The sequence below is a fragment of the Geotrypetes seraphini genome, chromosome 11 (assembly GCF_902459505.1).
Source record: "Geotrypetes seraphini chromosome 11, aGeoSer1.1, whole genome shotgun sequence".
NCBI classification, from domain to species: domain Eukaryota; kingdom Metazoa; phylum Chordata; class Amphibia; order Gymnophiona; family Dermophiidae; genus Geotrypetes; species Geotrypetes seraphini.
The window spans coordinates 19,947,645-19,967,665 of NC_047094.1; the positions used below are offsets into that span (position 1 = coordinate 19,947,645).

Genomic DNA, 20,021 nt, shown 5'->3' on the forward strand with positions numbered 1-20,021 from the left:
ATTCCATGCTACCGATCCAGGGCAAGCAGTGGCTTCCCCCATGTCTTTCGCAACAAGACTATGGACTTTTCCTCCAGGAAATTGTCCAAACCTATCCGCTCTTACCACAACCTCTGGCAATGCGTTTCAGAGCTTAATTATTTTCTGAGTGGAAAAAAATTTCCTCCTATTGGTTTTAAAAGTATCTCCCTGTAACTTCATCGAGTGTCCTCTAGTCTTTGTAATTTTTGACGGAGTGAAAAATGGATCCACTTGTACACGTTCTACTCCACTCAGGATTTTGTGGACTTCAATCATATCTCCCCTTAGACACCTCTTATCCCAGCTTCAGAACCCTAGCTTTTTTAGTCTTTCCTCTATTAGCATACGATGAAAGCAGTGCATACAAATCGATCTCATGCATATTCATTGGGGAAATCCTGAAAACCCGACTGGATTGCGGCTCTGGAGAAGGGACTTAGACACCCCTGTTCTAGACCAGTGGCATAAGGCTGCTTGCGAAGTTGCTCAAAACTAAGAACATATGGTCCATCAAGCCCAGTAGCCTGGTGAATCTGATCAGTATCATGACAGCTAATTGTTTTGGTAATTGGTGGGGGGGGGGGGGGTCTGTTTATGGCAAATACCTTTAAATAAGCAAAGCACAATTCAGAAACGTCTGCTGTTTTCAGGCGATTTAGTGGGGAGGGAGGGAGGTAAAGTGCTGGAGGGAGGAGCTTAGTTATGGCAAAATGATTAAAAGAGAAGTTTAGTAACCACAAAAGAAGAAAGAAACCCAGGACAGAAGAGATCAGACAGTTGCTTCAGTGGAGAGATAACAGCCTGAGCAATGGTGCTACAAACCCAGTGAGTCCGTGACTGTGGCTGAGCCAAACTGTAAGTAAAAGATCCCAAGGCAAATGATCTTCGTGTTGCAAACATTTCCGCAGAGTGGTTCAGGATCTGGGTGCCCTCCGAGAAGCCTGGCTGCAGGCAGCGGAAGCAAATGATTCAGGAAAGAGAATGGTAAGATCTTGATCTCAAGCCTATGTATCTTAGACTGAAGCAGGGGAGGAGGATCGGAGGGCCTGGGGGGAGATCTGAATAGAATATACCATGCTGAAACAAGACCAAGTTCATTCTCTATCGCTGGACCATTATTAGGGAACAAACTTCCCGGGCAAGTTCATTTTCGCAATTTAAGAAGGCATCGAACACCTGTCTATTTATACATACTGCTTAGCCTGCCTAGTGCCCTGGGCTGGTCCTGATTGGGAAGGGGTAAAACACGGACCTTACGGACCTCGCGGATCTAAAACCGCACGTCCTTAAAAATCCGAGGTCCGTGCATTGACAAGTCCGCCTTCGCTTTCCCTGCTGCTCAGCTCAGGCCCCGGCTCCCTCACGGACCTCACGGATCTGAACTGCACGTCACATCCTTAAAAATCCGAGGTCCGCACCACTTTTGAGGTCCGTGCCACTTTTAGTCTCTGGCTCTGACAGAGCTCTAAGACAATTTAACTCTGACGGATCCTAGCATAGGGAGGGAAAAGCATTGGGATCCGTCAGAGTTAAATTGTCATAGAGCTCTGTCAGAGCCAGAGACTAAAAGTGGCACGGGCCTTGGATTTTTAAGGATGTGACGTGCAGTTCAGATCTGTGAGGTCCGCGAGGGAGCCGGGGGCCTGAGCTGAGCTGCAGGGAAAGCGAAGGCGGACTTGTCAATGCATGGACCACGGATTTTTATGGACGTGCGGTTTTAGATCCGCGAGGTCCGCGTTTTACCCCCTTCCCGTCCTGATTGTTCATTGACAGGATGTACTAACTGGGCTCATGTTTCTATGGTCTAGTGGGAGCCATGAGCTTCATCCCTAGTCAAGAACTGCTGGTGCAATGCCTGGGAGCAGATCTGAGTGAAAATTAGCAGCAAGAGAGGGACAAGCACCAACTGTAAACGCACAAAAAAGGAGAAAAAGTTGCTGGCCAATTTGGTGGTTAATATTTTAATGATTGAATGCTCACATATGTATCTTATTTATAAATTTTTTTTATTAGATACACGTTTTGTCTACATTTTATCTATTCATAGTGATTTTTAAAAAAAAATGTTTCTTATACAGTAAAACCTTGGTTTACAAGCATAATTCATTCCGAAAACATGCTTGTAATCCAAAACACTCGTATATCAAAGCAAATTTCCCCATAAGAAATAATAATAATAATAATTTTATTCTTATATATCGCCAAAGCCGTAGTAGTTCGAGGCAGTTTACAACAAAGAAAGGCTGGACAATCAGCAAATATAGGTACAATTTATATAGATGAGCAGGATACAGGTACAATATATGTAGGTGAGCAGGATACAGAGGTAAGGCATAAGAGATCTTAAGTTACAAATCGGTTGAACAGGTTTGTTTTTACTAATTTTCTGAAATTTAGGTAGGATGAGGAGTGCGAGATAATATTGCCCAGCCAATCATTCAGACAATTTGTTCCACAACCCAAAAACTTTAATACAAAATACTATGGGGCTCATAATCAAAAGAAAAAAACGTCTAAAAAGTGGCCTAAATGGCTACTTTGACGATCAAAAAGCATGATTGTCCAAGTACCCGTAATCAAAGCTGGTTTTAGACGTATCTAAAACCAGCGTAGGCCTTTCCCCTGCCTCTAAACGCACAGAGAGAAAAGAGGCATTTTTAGAAGAGGGGAAAGGGCGGGCGGTGGGCCGACCTAGACCTAGGCGTGCAGCAGTTATAACCAAAACATTTGACAGGTTGCCTAGTCGGCACTTATACGTTTTGACTTAGACCAAGTCAAAACAGGTATAAGTGCCGAAAAAGGGGCCGCTTAGCTGATCGTGGCTTTTGGACTTTTTTTTGATTATGGACATTTTCCCTGCTTCTACTTTCAACGTTTAAGGCAGGGGTGTCCAATGTCGGTCCTCGAGGGCCGCAGTCCAGTCGGGTTTTCAGGATTTCCCCAATGAATATGCATGAGATGTATTTGCATGCACTGTTTCAATGCATATTCATTGGGGAAATCCTGAAAACCCGACTGGACTGCGGCCCTCGAGGACCGACATTGGACACCCCTGGTTTAAGGCCTTAGGCCAAAAGGGGACTTAGACATTTTTTTTTTTATTATGCCCTTCCACACGTACTCATATTGCAAGACCTCGCTCGTTTAGAACAGTCTCTACACTCCCGCAGTGTCAGAGAGAGAAGAGCCATCGGCTCAGTTGTGATGATGTGACGCGTGTGTACTGTATGTAACTCGTATTGCAAGACATTGCTTGTATATGTTAAAATTTAATCAAATGTTTTGCTTGTCTTGCAAAACACTTGCCATCCGAGGTTTTACTTTATATGCATTTAGACCCCTGAGGCAGGCCTGGGCCAAAATACATGTCAGGTCATTCAATAAAGTTCTACTGTGGCTGAATAAGATCCTTGATCTGACATCCCTGGGACCAGGCATATTTCAGGTTTTGGGAATTTTTCAGTTTTCGGAATGATAATGTTAAGTCAGAAAAAGACAGACCATCTGCCTCTCTCTTTGCCATTTTCCAGCCCTTCGACCTTTTCTGCTTCTCACTACCACCCTGGAATCTGCAGCTACCACTAATATAATTTATTATTTCTGTAGCACTGAAAGGCATACGCAACGCTGTACATTCTAACACACAATAGACAGTCCCTGCTCAGAAGAGCTTACACTCTAATTTAGACAAGACATTTCAGGGTTGGGGAGATTATAGTGGGTCTAGGTATCTGACAGCAGTGATTGGGAGTTAAGAGTTGAAAGTAGTTTCAAAAAGGTGGGCCTTTAGCTGGGATTTGAACACTGCCAGGGACGGAGCACGATGTATTGATTCAGGGAGCCTGTTCCAGGCATTCAGCGCCGCAAGAAAGAAGGGACGGAGTCTGGAGTTGGCAGTGGACCTTCCCAGCCCTCCGACCTGAATTGTGCAGAGATCAGGTTGGTTTTCAGCGTGTGTCACGTCAGGGAAATTAACTACTTCCAGTTCGCGCCGTAAATCAGTTTTCCAGAATTCGGATAAAGGATCTTGTACCTGTACTACATATGTAGTGGTTGATCTCCTTCTCTCTTCTTCTTGGGAGGGGGGTATGAAGCAAGGGTCCAAAAGCTGCACGTAATTTCAAATGAAGATTTATGGTGCTTTTCTGATTCAGTGGAACACAAATAAATTAACAGGCACAAAAGGGCAGTTATAAAGGAAAAAAAGCATAAGTAGCAGAGCATGAATAAAGTTAAAAGAAGCCCTGTTTTCTTGTTATCAAGTTTATTATTATTAGTGTTTTTGATTAATCGCTTAATCATACTTCAAAGCGATGAACATAAATAATAAACATTAAAAATTACAATATTAAAAAGTAATACAATTTTTAACATAGACTTAGAATCAAACCAGACTATTTACAAACTTCACAAACAAGAAAAAAGGGAAAAAGGGATTTGAACTACAAAATATTATAGAAAGAATAGTCAGGGAAAAAACACAAGGTAGGGGATATAAAATTCATTAATCAAAATCAACATCTATATATATAAAATCGGAGGTATGTATGTGTGTGTGTATGTGCCGCGATCACGCAAAAACGGCTTGACCGATTTGAACGAAACTTGGTATGCAGATCCCTCACTACCTGGGATGATATGTTCTGGGGGTCTCGCGGCCCACCTGCACACGTGGGCGGAACTACAAACATAAAATCAGATTTCACCCATTCATGTCAATGGAAAAAATGTAAAAAGCTGCCTTTCTCCCTGTAATTCAAAAACGGCTTGACCGATTTGAACGAAACTTGGTATGCAGATCCCTCACTACCTGGGGTGATATGTTCTGGGGGTCTCGTGGCCCACAACTCTATGTTGCTTGCTCAAGGGTGGGTTCACCCAAGAATTTATATGTTCTTGCTCCAGGAGGTGAAACTAAAAATGTTGTTTATAATCACGTTTTGCGTTAGTTGTATTGTATTCATTTTGTCAAATATTTCACATTATAATTTGAATATTGTACTTTTTATTAAGCTGTAAAAAAATAATTTCATTCACCACTATAAAGTATCTTTATTTGAATCCATTTACAGTGTTATTGCTATAATTAAATACCCGTGCAACACCGGGGCATCAGCTAGTAATTAATAAATCCAAGGGTGAGAATTATCACTCAAAAGCATCTTTGAAAAGAAATGTTTTTAAGTTAGTCTTAAATTTATCCAGATTTTGTTCCTCTCTCAAATAAATTGGAAGAGAGTTCCAGACTTGAGGGGCCGTAACGGAAAAAATAAATTGTCGTCTGGTATTGATGATCTTGAGAGAAGGAATTGTCAATAAATGTTGTTCGTTTGACCGTAATAGTCTATTCGAGGAGTAAGGAATTAATAATTTAAAAATAAATGCAGGAGTTTTAAAGAGTTTTATCTGTGAACATCTGTATGTGGTCATTTTTGTTATCTGTGAACATCTGTATGTGGTCATTTTATGCCTCTGAACTAGGCTACGTGATCAGTGATGTTTCTTGAGATTGCTGATAATATTTGGTAAATCAACAGTGCTATTTCTGTTTTGACTAATTTTTAAAGTTGATGTTAACAACGTGACAATCCTAACCATCATTCCTTTGAGAATGGACTGGAGCCACACTGCATTAAAAAAAAAAAAACGCTTTCAAGAACTCTATAACTAAAAACTAGGACCTCAGCCCAGAAGACAAAATGAGTGTCACGTGCAGAAGGTGCACATGGAAACTGGGAGCTGACTACATAGAAACATAGAAAAAAGCAGCAGAAAAGGGCTATAGCCCACCAAGTCTGCCCATTCCAAGTATCCCCCCCCTGAATTTACTCCCTTAAAGATCCCACGTGAGTATCCCATTTTCTCTTAAAATCCGTCACGCTGCTGGCCTTTATCACCTGGAGTGGGAGTCTGTTTCTATAACCATAAAGCCCTATGACCTCACAATGCAGATGTAAAGAGCTTTAGCCAATAGGAAGAGGAGATGCAAATGTTAAGAGCCTTAGCCAATAGGGAGAGGAGGAGATAGTGGATGCTGTGGCCATTTGGCCTTTATCTGCCATCATAGAAACATAGAAACATAGAAAAAAGCAGCAGAAAAGGGCTATAGCCCACCAAGTCTGCCCATTCCAAGTATCCCCTCCCCTGAATTTACTCCCTTAAAGATCCCACGTGAGTATCCCATTTTCTCTTAAAATCCGTCACACTGCTGGCCTTTATCACCTGGAATGGGAGTCTGTTCCAATGATCCACTACTCTTTCGGTGAAGAAGTACTTCCTGGAGTCGCCATGAAACTTCCCTCCCCTGATCTTCAGCGGATGCCCTCTGGTGGTCGAGGGTCCCATGAGCCAGAAGATATCATCTTCTGACTCGATGCGTCCCGTGATGTACTTATACGTTTCAATCATATCTCCCCGTTCTCTTCTTTCCTCAAGTGAGTACAGCCGCAATTTTTTTTAATCTTTCTTCATACGTGAGATCCTTGAGCCCCAAGACCATCCTGGTGGCCGTTCGCTGAACCGACTCGATCCTCAGCACGTCCTTTCGGTAGTGTGGTCTCCCAAACTGAACACAGTACTCCAAGTGAGTACTTATCACTTATAGAGCACTGAAAGACGTACACAGCGCTGTACATGTTGACATTTATAGATGGTCCCTGCTCAGAAGAGCTTACAATCTAACTTGGACAGACATGACATATAGGGTTGGGGATGCAGAACCCAAGGTGAGAGGAGTTAAGAGCTGAAAGCACTCTCAAAGAGGTGGGCTTTTAACTGGGCCTTGAACACTGCCAGAGACGGAGCCCGCTGTAGGAACTCGGGTAGCTTGTTCCAAGCATACAACGCAGCAAGGCAGAAGGGACGGAGTCTGGAGTTGGCAGTTGAAGAGAAGGGCACAGATAGAAGGGACTTACCAGCTGAGCGAAGCTAACGGGGGGGGGGAGGGAACAGGAGGGGAGTTAAGTGATGAGAGATAGTGAGGGGCAGCTGAGCGAGTGCTTTTGTAGGTCAGTATTCGGAAATGGATGGGAAGCCAATGAAGTGACTTTAGGAGAGGGGTAACGTGAATTCTGGATGGATTGGAGGGGAGCGTGATGGCTAAGTGGACGTCCTAAGAGTTGCAGAAGTCTAAGCGCGAGGTGACGAGGGTGTGGATAAATGTTTTGGTAGTGTGCTCAGAGAGGAAGGGTCGGATTTTTTTGGTAATATTATAGAGGAAGAAGCAGCAGGTTTTAACAATATGTTGTATCTGGGCGGTGATGGAGAGAGAGGAATCAAAGATGACCCTGAGATTACGAACAGACAAAACAGGAAGGTTGAGAGTGTTATCCACAGAGACGGAGAATGAGGGGAGTGGAGAGGTGGGTTTAGGCGGGAAGATGAGCCGCTCTGTTTTAACCAAATTCAATTGGGTCACGTAAACGTCTATTATTAGGGTGCCCAGCGGCACTTAACCTAGCTCCGTATATGGAAACAGGCCCTTATTTTTCTGTTCATCTGCTACACTGTGTTGTTTCTCTTCTACAGAGAAACAAAAAAAAAAAACACTGTGGAGTGATGATGTTCCTGAAATGGACTTAAGAACATAAGAACATAAGAAATGCCTTCACCGGATCAGACCGAGGTCCATCCTGTCCGGTGATCCGCGCACGCGGCGGCCCATTTAGGTACTCCTTTACAATTTACCAGAAGGTGTGCATCCAACTTGCGCTTAAAACTCGAAACAGTAGTTTCCGCCACAACTTCCTCCGGGAAAGCATTCCAAGCTCCAACCACTCGCCGTGTGAAACAGAACTTCCTAACATTTGTCCTAAATCTGCTGCCACTCAGTTTTAGGCTATGACCCCGTGTGTGTGTCACCTCCGAAAATGTTAGTCGATTTGAGCAATCCACATGGAAATAAAATGATCCACATAAAAACCTTGAGGACCTAATCCGCCAAGAGCATGGGACCCAACACGGTCTGTGTTTCGACAAGATAGTCTTCTTCAGGGGTCCCTGATAGTCCTTTAAAAAAAAAAAATATTTATTAATTTTCAAATATTAGCAGTGCATTGCAAAAATTTTAAACATAAACGATTCAGGAAAAGCACTTTAAATATACGAACATTCTGAAAATAATCATTTTCTCCCCCCTTCCTCCCATTCCTCCATAAAAGTAGGACCACATTTAGAATTTCAATAAACTAAATACAAGAAATGATGATGCCTTCCCACCTCCCTCCCTCCCATCCTGGATGTGTAAGGAATTAACTAAAAAGAAAAGGTCCATGACAACTAATGTGATTCAACAAATAATGTCAACGGGCTCCACACCCGTCTAAATGCATTACTATATCCCCAAAATTCAGCATTCATTCTTTCATATTTGTAACTGCAAAAAGTATAATTAAGTCTATCATAACTCTTCATCTGCATTGCTATTCCCGTCTATTGCTATTGCTATTGACGGGTCCCTGATTGTCCTAAGGTAGTAGATACGTGGAATAAACAGTCAAAAAAAAAAAAAAAGAAAAAGGATTAGATTAGATTAGATTAGTTGGACAGACTGAATGGACTGAGCTTAGATTTTATGTCTTCCCTGGACTGTAGTTGAATGTGACTTGCCTTGAGCAATTACAGAAAAGTCATGAGTTAAATCCAAATAAAAACAAAACGATTTCTCAGCTTTAATTATGTTTTCAGTTTTAGAAAGAGAGGGCATGTTACTAAACCAGATAAGACACACTGTGAACAGCTGATTGTATCTCATGGGATGTACTAAGCTTCAGTTTATCAGATTTTGTGCATTTCTCTCCTTGATTCAGTAGAAAAGAGGCTTATCAGATGGTAAAAGTGTCTGTGCGCAGTGCGGTTTGGGCTTTTATGTACGTGTCACCTCTTCCCAACCTCTTCACGGCCAGACATAGCTGCACCAAACATAGCGCATCAACTAGGGCTTATTTTTAGGGTAGGTCTTATTTTCGGGGAAACACGGTAGTTAAGAGGTTACAAAGAAACAGCATGCACACATACACCTCCAATGACAGCCGAGGACCCAATAAGACCCCTGAGAAAGGCATTTTTATTTTGTCAAAACATGACCCGTGTTCAATGTTCCCTCTAAGGATTGATGAGGTGTGTGCAAAAAAAATATGCATGAGCGACAAGTTACATACTCCACAAATTTATGAGCAGGCGCGCATTCACACTCCTATCTGCGTGTTCTGTGAGGTGTAGGTCCGTGGCCGCAGGAGTGCACATGCGCGAGTCCCAGGCCTTACTGGTATGTTCATGCTGTTCTTCGGTCTGCCCTGCTCCTTGCCTTGCCTTAGTGTATTTTTAAGCTGAAAGACGTGGCAGCAGCTCCTCTCACGATCCCCACCTGCGTCGGAAGTTCGATGCAGTCGGGGATCTTGAGAGGAGCCACCGCTGCATCTTTCAACTTAAAAATACACTAAGGCGAGCAGGGCAGACCGAAGCTTCAAAAAACATTTCAGGCGGCGGTGCGGAGCGGCGGATGGAAAAAACAAGGCTCCGAGGAGGACGCGCAGGCATAGCGTCGCCCGAGGAGAACAACAAGCACCGGACTTGCGCCGCTTCCATCCCCTTTCGCGGTGCCGTGCCGGCGCTTGGCCTGAGCCGCCGCTTCCTCTCACCTCTGCCTGCGCTCGATTCCAGTCGTGCCCACTGCGTATTTTAGTGAGCGACACGAGAAAAATTATGAGCAACACCAATGAAAATAGTGAGCAATCGCTCATGCGCTCAGCTTAGAGGGAACATTGCCGTGTTGGTCATTTGTATTTTATACATTATACTTCTCCCTCCGTATTCAAGGTTTCACCACTCGCGGTTTAGATTATTCGAGGTTTTTTGCCCCCCCCCCCTTAGTAAATCGCTCCGTCCCCAACCTCCCCATGGCGGTGGCATGGGGCGGGAGCGATCTTCCTACACTCCTGCCCCATGCAGAACCATCATCACAAATGGCTGCTGTGAGCTCCCGTGGTCTCACAAGACTACATCGTGAACTCACGGCAGACATTTTTGATGACGGCTGTGAACGGGGCAGGAGTGTAGGAAGATCGCTGCTGCCTCACGTCACCTCTAGAACACCAGGTAAAGTCTGGGATGCAGGAGGAAAGCAGAAGGAAGGCGGGGGGGGGGGGGCAGAGTCAGTCCAAAAGTTATTCACGAATTTTCCACATTCGTGGGCTGGCTCTGCCCCTAGCCCCCACAAATACGAAGGGAGGAGTGTATTTGGTTTTCATTCTGTGGGCCACTTGTGACTGTATACATCTTTTGTGGATTGTTTTTATAAGTTTTTGGACACTTATTAAACTACATACTGATACATCCCATCTTGTGTTCCACAATCTTTTTTTTAATTATTTCTATAAATTTGAATATTTACAATATCTACTAATACAAAGAAAAAAAGGGATAATCTCATAAACAATACATAATCAATCATAGACAATTCCTTTTTAAGTCCACAAAAATGGGGAGACATGATACATTTTCACCAAACAAAATTATAGGAAAAGATAAAGAATGTACTTCTTGACTTACACCATGTGAGTCTGAATCCTTCCTTACTTTAGAGCAGGGGTGTCCAACCTGCGGCCCCGTGAAGTATTTTGTGCGGCCCCGGTCGAGGACGACGCAGTGTTTTCCTCTGCTGCCCCCTGGTGTTTACCGTCTTGCCGGCTCCCTCCTCTGTCTTGCTGCAGAGTTTGCACGTTTGTTCAGCCCCAGAAACATTTTTTTTCGACCAATGCGGCCCAGTGAAGCCAAAAGGTTGGACACCCCTGCTTTAGAGGGATTCTCAATTTTCCTCATAACTCAGGTCTGAAACTTTTAAGAGAAATTTAATTCATTTCTGTTCTCGAGTAATTAAGAATTGTTGTAATTGAATAGGGTCCCAAAAAACGTATATTCTATGTCTTGTAATTTAACAAAAATAATAAATGGTGAGGAAAATGCTCTGAAGAATACAGGGCTGAGAGATCAAAATCGGTAACAAATATAACATTGGAAACAAGACTTCTCAGAATAAAAGTCAAAAATAAAGGTCAAACAAATTCAAATACAATGAAATTTATGCACTTTTACATACACTCAGATATGTGTAATCCGACCAAGAGCCGTGGCTCCTATAGCCGAACCCACCGTCCCATCACTGTGTATGGCTATAATGCAGATAAGTGAAATTGGAGTACTTTTTAAATATTAGATGTGTTTTTCTGTGGCAATAAAAGGAAAAACAATTCCTACTTAAGACCCTCGAAACATGGTCCATGTCGGGACCTACCAACACACCTCTGAGTTAAGTAGGAATTGTTTTTCCTTTTATTGTATCGCTGTTACTAATTATTGCCTATAAACTGCACTTTTCTCAGATGGAATTTACAACGGAGAACTGCCTTAAGAAGCTTCAACTTCTAGAACTCTGTTGCCTGATGTTGACGATGTCTTTCAGAGTCGACAGGGCTAGTAAGTTATGAGTCTCTTCCATGTTTTGGTCTACGGCGCTGCATATGCCTGGTAGTGCTATAGAAATGATAAGAACATAAGAATAGCCTTACTGGGTCAGACCAATGATCCATCAAGCTCAGTAGCCCGTTCTCATGGTTGCAAATCCAGGTAACTAGTACCTGGCCAAAACCCAAGGATTAGCAACATTCCATTCAGAATCCTAAAGAATAGCAAGATTTTGGAATCCCAAAGAGTAACAAAAGATTCTGGAACCCCCAAGGAGTAGCAACATTCCATTCAGAATCCTAAAGAATAGCAAGATTTTGGAATCCCAAAGAGTAACAAAAGATTCTGGAACCCCCAAGGAGTAGCAACATTCCATTCAGAATCCTAAAGAATAGCAAGATTTTGGAATCCCAAAGAGTAACAACAGATTCTGGAACCCCCAAGGAGTAGCAACATTCCATTCAGAATCCTAAAGAATAGCAAGATTTTGGAATCCCAAAGAGTAACAAAAGATTCTGGAACCCCCAAGGAGGAGCAACATTCCATTCAGAATCCTAAAGAATAGCAAGATTTTGGAATCCCAAAGAGTAACAACAGATTCTGGAACCCCCAAGGAGTAGCAACATTCCATTCAGAATCCTAAAGAATAGCAAGATTTTGGAATCCCAAAGAGTAACAAAAGATTCTGGAACCCCCAAGGAGGAGCAACATTCCATTCAGAATCCTAAAGAATAGCAAGATTTTGGAATCCCAAAGAGTAACAACAGATTCTGGAACCCCCAAGGAGTAGCAACATTCCATTCAGAATCCTAAAGAATAGCAAGATTTTGGAATCCCAAAGAGTAACAAAAGATTCTGGAACCCCCAAGGAGGAGCAACATTCCATTCAGAATCCTAAAGAATAGCAAGATTTTGGAATCCCAAAGAGTAACAACAGATTCTGGAACCCCCAAGGAGTAGCAACATTCCATTCAGAATCCTAAAGAATAGCAATATTTTGGAATCCCAAAGAGTAACAAAAGATTCTGGAACCCCCAAGGAGTAGCAACATTCCATGCTACCGATCCAAGGCAATCAGTGGCTTCCCCCATGTCTTTCCTAATAACAGACTATGGACTTTTCCTCTAGGAAATTGTCCAAACCTTTCTTAAAACCAGCTACGCTATCCGCTCTTACCATAACCTCTGGCAACGCATTCCAGAGCTTAACTATTCTCTGAGTGAAAAAAAAGTCCTCCTATTGGTTTTAAAAAGTATTTCCCTGTAACTTCATCGAGTGTCCCCTAGTCTTTGTAATTTTTGACGGAGTGAAAAAATCGATCCGCTTGTACCCGTTCTACTCCACTCAGAATTTTGTAGATAAGCAGTAGTAGTGGTGTCAAAGGAGTACTCCGGGGAAAACAGTGGGGCTGGACAAGAAGCTTTCCAAAGAGCCAACAGGAGTGAAGTCAGACGACGTTTATTATAGGGCAAGCAAGTACCGTGGTAAAAACCCGACACAGCACTGTGTTTCGGCATATCAATACGCCTGTAAGGCTATACTTTACTGAAAACAACAAAACATCAAACCTGAAAAGTCAAACTCCCGCCTGGCCCCCTCTTCAAAATGGGCCTTCCCCTCCCCGGTGCATCCTGATGCTCTGATTGGCCCAGATTGGTTAAGGCCCCTCCTATGGCGCCGTCTTGGTGAAGGCCCCAGCTCCCACCTTCCTCCCCACTAATTTACACGCACGCCCCTTTCTTCCCCCCCCCCCACCTCGTTAATGTTCCCGGCGCATGCAGCAACCCCAACGTGCTGCTCACGCCAACGTCTGGCGTCACTTCCTGGACCTGGACCTGGGAAGTGATGTCAGAGGAAGAGCCAACGCTGGCGCGAGCAGCATGTTGAGGTTTGCTGCTCGTGCCAGGAACGATAAAGTGGTGTGGGGGAAGGGAAGTGGGGCACACACGGCAGGAGGGGTGGGGGGTGCTACCGCCCCAGGCGCCTCTCGCCCTCGCTACGTCACTGCTGCTATGCTAGCAGTCTATAAAAGAAAATAGGCACTTATTTTTCTTTATAGAATAGGCTTCAAATGGGCACCTTGTTGGTATCTTAAAATAAGTCCTTCTTTATTTAATTACTCCCTAAGGGCCGGATTCTATATATAGCATCCAAGACAGTGGCACTGAGGTGCGCATACCTTTGATAGAATCACGCTTAGCACTTGTGTGTATCGCATAACTTAAGTGCACCCATTTAGGCCAGCTAAAACCAGGCCTAAATGCCTGCGCCTAAGCCATGCCTGGATCAGGTGTATTCTGTAACAACTTGTATGCGTATAACTGGCCACGCCCCTTGCCCAAATTCACACACTGCAACTGGCACGCACTTTTTAAAAATAGAATCTGGCTTTTAGAGTTGTGCGCATAATTTTTAATCAGTGCCAATTGCCGTCAATTGCGACGTGTTACTTGCTGATGTGCGCGCGCAGCCTTAGGCGCCATGCACAGAATTTGGAGGTATAGAAGTAAATGGCATAAGGAGATCGTTATCGTTTATTAAACTTGATGCACCGCCTTAGCTGCAGCACAATTCGAAGTGGTTTACAATAAAATCCATCATTAAAATTGAAATGGAACGCCATTAAAGTAGGATATCATACTTCCTTCATATAAAAATACACATTAACAAACATTCATTCAAAGACCAACACTGCAAAAATGTGCTCTCCGCCATTTTTTTTTTTTCAGTTAAGCAAAAGCTCGTTCGAAAGATGAGTTTTCAAAAGTACACGAAACCGAGTATATGAAGATTCTAAACGTAATTTTGCGGGTAAAGAATTCCATAGTGCTGGCGCAATAGCAAAAAAAACCCACTGAGGGCTCCTTTTATAAAGCCGCGTTATCGGTTTAACGCGCGTAATAGCGCACGCTAATTTGACGGCCGCACTAGCCGCTACCGCCTCCTCTTGAGCAGGCGGTAGTTTTTCGACTAGCGCGGGGGTTAGCAGCGCTAAAAATGTGCATGCGATAAAGCCGCAAACGCGGCTTCGTAAAAGGAGCCCTGAATTTTGGGTTTTCTCCTATTTATTTTGTTTTCGAGGGATGCAGAATAATCAATCTATTATCTCTTAAAGATCGGAGTGTCCTTGATGGAGAATAAGGAATAATTTAAGTCGCCAGATAATCGGGAATATCCAAATGTACTGTAATGTTTTGTAAGTCAAAGTAAGAATTTTAAAATGTATCTGAAAATGAACAGGTAACCATGCGGTTTACAAAATTACATGCATACATATTTAAGCAGATGCTAAACATGTTTCAACAAGACAAACACGAGAAGATATTAACAAACGGTATCTTTATCAAAATCTTCTTTAAATTCATTCTACAAGATGGAAACACATGATCCCATAAAATCATTTACAGGACAAGGAAGTCATTACTCGGTATTCTCACCGCCGTATTTTGTAATGTCTGAAGACGTTTTAGTTGCGATTTCGGTAAACCCACATAGATATGTGGTTTCCATGCTATTTACCAAAACCAAAAAACAAAAGGAATTGACCCCAAAATGCAAGCAATGTCTCACTTCCGGTTCACCACACAATTGCTTCCCACGTACTCACCTTTATAGGACCCCCAGGGACCCCTGAAGAAGACTTTTTGTCAAAACGCGTACCATGTTGGGTCCTGTATCCCCAGCGGACTAGGTCCTTTAAGGCTCTTATGTGGATGATTTACTTTTATGTGGATGGAATTATTTTATGTGGATGATTTTAGTGTACCTTTGGAACTTTGATACTTTCAAATAAAGTCCATTTGGGAACATCGTCAATCCACAGAGTTTTTTTGGTTTTCTCTGGATTTACCAAAACCAAACAAACTCTTGTGTGTAAGCCAAAGATAGGTAATTAAAACAGAGGAAAAAGAGTCTCAGTAACCCCGCGAACCATCCAGACAGGATAATTTATGTTCGCATTTGTGAGGGTTCCAATGTCTATCATTGACCCAAAAAAACCTCTGAATAATTCACTATTTTTAACTTATAATTTTTATATTAATTTTACATCAATAAATCTTATTATTATTCTTTTTTTGGAAATTATTTTTTTAAAACAATAACTTATTCATCATTTTTATATGTAAAACTCTTGATTTTGAGAATTACTCGAACAGCATAGTGGGACTTATCTTGACCTACGCCTGCCGGCGTCTGATGACTGTTAAATCAATCCCCCTCCCCAACGGCACTTGTTTCGCCTCTATCTCCGGCTTTATCAAGGGCCAAAAATACAGGAGATATTTATCTAGGGAAAATCCACTGCTCGATGCCAGCATTAATCTGACAAGGAATCAATTACCTATCTTTGACTTACAAACAAGAGTTTGTTTGGTTTTGGTTATTAGCTATAAATTATCTCTTGATCCTCCACTAGTGAGTAGAGAATGACACGGTGACAAAATTCATCACCGTTCCCGTCCCCGCGGATAACCACGGGAAATAATCCCATGTCATTTTCTAGTGTCTATTTCAATCTCAGTCCTTCTACACCAGCATTCTTCAAAGCAAAGCTTGCGGGTCAGTGGGCCCATTCATACTGATTCTTATGTGAGCCAAGTTTAGGATAATGAAGTCATTGTGACATCACTGATGAGGTTGGCTCTTAGGCATTGGTGGAATGAGGCATTATGACATCACAATCTCAGCTCTGGAATGTTGCTACTCAACCTCGGTCCTTCTACACCAGCATTCTTCAAAGCAAAGCTTGCGGGTCAGTGGTTGTGCCCAATTATACTCTGATTCTTCCCTCTCTCCTTAAAGAATGACATGAAGATAGTTTCCCGCGGTTATCCGCGGGGATGGGAACGGTGATGAATTTTGTCACCTTGTCATTCACTACTAGTGAGTTACCATGCTATTTCCTGTACATTCCCTTAACTTAAAAAAAACAGCTGTTTGACCAAACATGCACCGCTCATCTGATATCGTTTCACTCTCTCTCGCTCTCTGCAGCTGAAATGTCTGGTACGGTTAACTGCCGTGCAGATTCCGAAGGTAAAATAGAGTGCACATGGCTTAAAGGAGACAATATGGAAGATGGATCATTTTCCCTACAAATTGAGCTGTGAGTATAATCAGGGCTTCATCTGTTATCAGAGACAGAGAAAATACTATGTATAAACACCCTATTCAGTCTGTCCATCCACACGCCGGAAAAGTTAAAGAGGTATGAGGGAAAGGAAGGGAAGGGGCTCACGGGCACGGCAGGTGGGGTCAGGAAGGAGGAGGGCAGAGAGGAGCCCCCCTCCACACCCTCCTTACTATACATGGCTGTCATGGTTATAAAGCAACAGGAGATTCTACCTTATCAAGGAAGATACTCCAAGGAAACAGAAAAGGTGACCAGGTGGTATTCAATGTCTTTATTCTATGAATAATAATAATAATAATAATTTATTCTTGTATACCGCCAAAGCCATAATAGTTCGAGTCGGTTTACAACTGGACAATCAGTGAAAAAAATACATTACAAATCATCAGAAATACATACAAGATAAAAGATTAAAAACAGTGAATCAGGTTACAAATTGATCAAATAACTGTGTTTTTACTAGTTTTCTAAAATTAAAATAAGATGGAGCATGCATAATAATATTACCCAACCAGTCATTCAATTTGCCTGCCCGAAATGCAAGAGTTCTACATAACATAAGAACATAAGCAATGCCTCTGCTGTGTCAGACCTGAGGTCCATCGTGCCCAGCGGTCCGCTCATGCGGCGGCCCAACAGGTCCAGGACCTCTGCAGTAATCCTCTATTAATACCCTTCTATCACCTTTTCCAGCAGGAAATTGTCCAATCCTTTCTTAAACCCCAGTACCGTACTCTGCCCTATTACGTCATCTGAAAAGCGCATTCCAGGTGTCTACCACACGTTGGGTAAAGAAGAACTTCCTAGCATTTGTTTTGAATCTGTCCCCTTTCAACTTTTCCGAATGCCCTCTTGTTCTTTTATTTTTTGAAAGTTTGAAGAATCTGTCCCTCTCTACTCTTTCTATGCCCTTCATGATCTTGTAAGTCTCTATCATATCCCCTCTAAGTCTCCTCTTCTCCAGGGAAAAGAGTCCCAGTTTCTTCAATCTTTCTCTATCTATCTCTCTCTCTCCCTTTCTCTCTCTCTTTCTTTCTCTCTCTCTATTTCTCTCTGTCTCCCTTCCTTTCTCTCTCTCTTTCTGTCCCTCTCCACTTTCTCTATGCCTTTCATGATCTTGTAAGTCTCTATCATATCCCCTCTAAGTCTCCTCTTCTCCAGGGAAAAGAGTCCCAGTTCCTCCAATCTTTCTCTATCTATCTCTCTCTATTTCTGTCTCTCTCCCTTTCTCTCTCTCTTTCTTTTTCTCTCTCTATTTCTCTCTGTCTCCCTTTCTCTCTCTCTTTCTGTCCCTCTCTACTCTTTCTATGCCCTTCATGATCTTGTAAGTCTCTATCATATCCCCTCTAAGTCTCCTCTTCTCCAGGGAAAAGAGACCCAATTTTTCCAATCTCTCAGCGTATGAAAGGTTTTCCTTCCCTTTTATCAGACGTGTCGCTCTCCTCTGAACCCTCTCGAGTAACGCCATGTCCTTCTTAAGGTACGGCGATCAATATTGGACGCAGTTTTCCAGATGCGGGTGCACCAAGAATACTGCATCCAATCTTTTAAAGCGACAAGCATTTACTGTTAGGTAAGCAAACCTATGGATTCTGCATGTAGGCCTGTTAAAACGGTCTAGAAAAAAATGAGAGATCAGGTACTCAGGAGCCAAACTAAATATTGATTTAAAACAGATATAGGAAAATTTAAACAAAACTCTTGCCTCCATCGGTAACCAATTTAGTTTTTGATAATAGGGAGTAATATGTTCCCATTTTTTCAAACCAAAAATCAGCCGAACTGCTGAATTTTGAATAACTCGAAACCTTTTCAGTGTTTTCTTATATGTACCCAAATAAATAATATTGCAATAGTCGAGCGTACTTAAGATGGAGGACTGAACTAGCAGATGAAATGATGCTACATCAAAATATTTTTTAATGGTTCAGATTTCCGTAAGACCGAGAAACATTTTCTGACTTGCAAATCCGTACGTGAGATGCCGGTCCAACGTCTGCCTGCCTCAGGAGGCGTAGGGCTCCTTTTATCAAGCCGCGCTAGCGGTTTTACGCGTGTAATACCGTGCATTAAACCGCCGGCCGCGCTAGCCGCTAAGGCCTCCCTTGAGCAGGCGGTAATTTTTAGGCCAGCGCGGGAGTTAACGCGTGAGGAAAAGTCACGCGCGTTAACCCCGCCAGCGCGGCTTGATAAAAGGAGCTCTTAATGCTTTGATCAATATAGTATATGTTGACTGTTAATTGTAATGATTGAGTCATTCACCGAACACATCGATCAGAATGATCACTACAGTTTTGCCCATGATGTAGAGATTAACCCAGGGCCGAAGCACGTACGCGTCGAGTCTTCAAAGAATAAAGATATTGAGTAGCACCTGGTCGCCTTTTCTGTTTCCTTTGAGCTGTCATGGTTAGCCATGCCCTGTCGCTGGCCCTTTACCACTCACTACCTGCCCCTACCTGCTAACACAAGTCTTCAGATATACTAACTAAATTAAAAGCTTAGTGACAGGGCTTGTAAGACCATAAAAATTCTGCCGAAAATTCACCTGTATTTAGGGCCCTACAATTTAAGACACAGCACTGTTTTAAAGTTGACTCCATCTTTAAGTGCCACTTTCCTAGATTCATCACGACTATATACTTTTTTCTTTGTCTTAGTAATTCGCAAGAAAACTATGACATATGGAAGACTGAAGAAGACGAATGTGCTCTTGTTCAAGAAGAAGACCGGGCAAACTATTACTACTGCACAATAGACACTGGAAATATATTTTCACCGTTTGATAACTACACCATATTGCTCGGAAGACCCATCGGTGGAAGCAGTGCTGAGAACAAAAGCTATACTGTACTATTATCTGAATTTATACCGTTCTTAAATAGTAGGTATTATCTGATTGCCTTAATATAGAAACAGGATTGATGAGTGGTTCACTTTTTATAATGCCAGGAGTTGGATTTGTACTCAAAAAATGCTTAAGAACATAAGAATAGCCTTACTGGGTCAAAAGAATGGACCTTTTAGCCCAGGTGGCCAATCTAGGTCACAAGTACCTGGCGAGAACCAAATAGTAGCAACATTCCAGAGCTGAGATTGTGATATCATAATGCCTCATTCCACCAATGCCTAAGAGCCAACCTCATCAGTGATGTCACAATGGCTTGATTGTCCTATACTTGTCTCACATAACATAAGAATAGCCTTAATGGGTCAAACTAGTGGTCCATTTAGCGCAGTATCCTGTCTTCACAGTGGCCAATCCAGGTCACAAGTACCTGGCAAGAAAACAAACAGCAGCAACATTCCATGCTACCGATCCAGGGCAAGCAGTGGCTTCCCCCATTGTCTGTCTCAATAGCAGACTATGAACTTTTCCTCCAGGAACTAGTCCAAACCTTTATTA

General features: G+C 42.6%; 1 protein-coding gene across 1 annotated transcript in view; it reads left to right on the forward strand.

Annotated features, from left to right (window-relative positions):
• Window positions 1-770: 770 nt before the first annotated feature.
• The window catches only part of LOC117369381 (interleukin-9 receptor-like), a 39,024-nt gene continuing 19,773 nt past the window's right edge, over window positions 771-20,021 (forward strand). Inside the window, exons 1-4 of the mRNA XM_033963863.1 lie at window positions 771-876; window positions 11,400-11,493; window positions 16,477-16,588; window positions 19,276-19,499. Coding sequence (XP_033819754.1) covers window positions 11,400-11,493; window positions 16,477-16,588; window positions 19,276-19,499 — 430 coding nt within the window. The 5' untranslated portion in view covers window positions 771-876. The remainder of the gene's footprint in view (window positions 877-11,399; window positions 11,494-16,476; window positions 16,589-19,275; window positions 19,500-20,021) is intronic.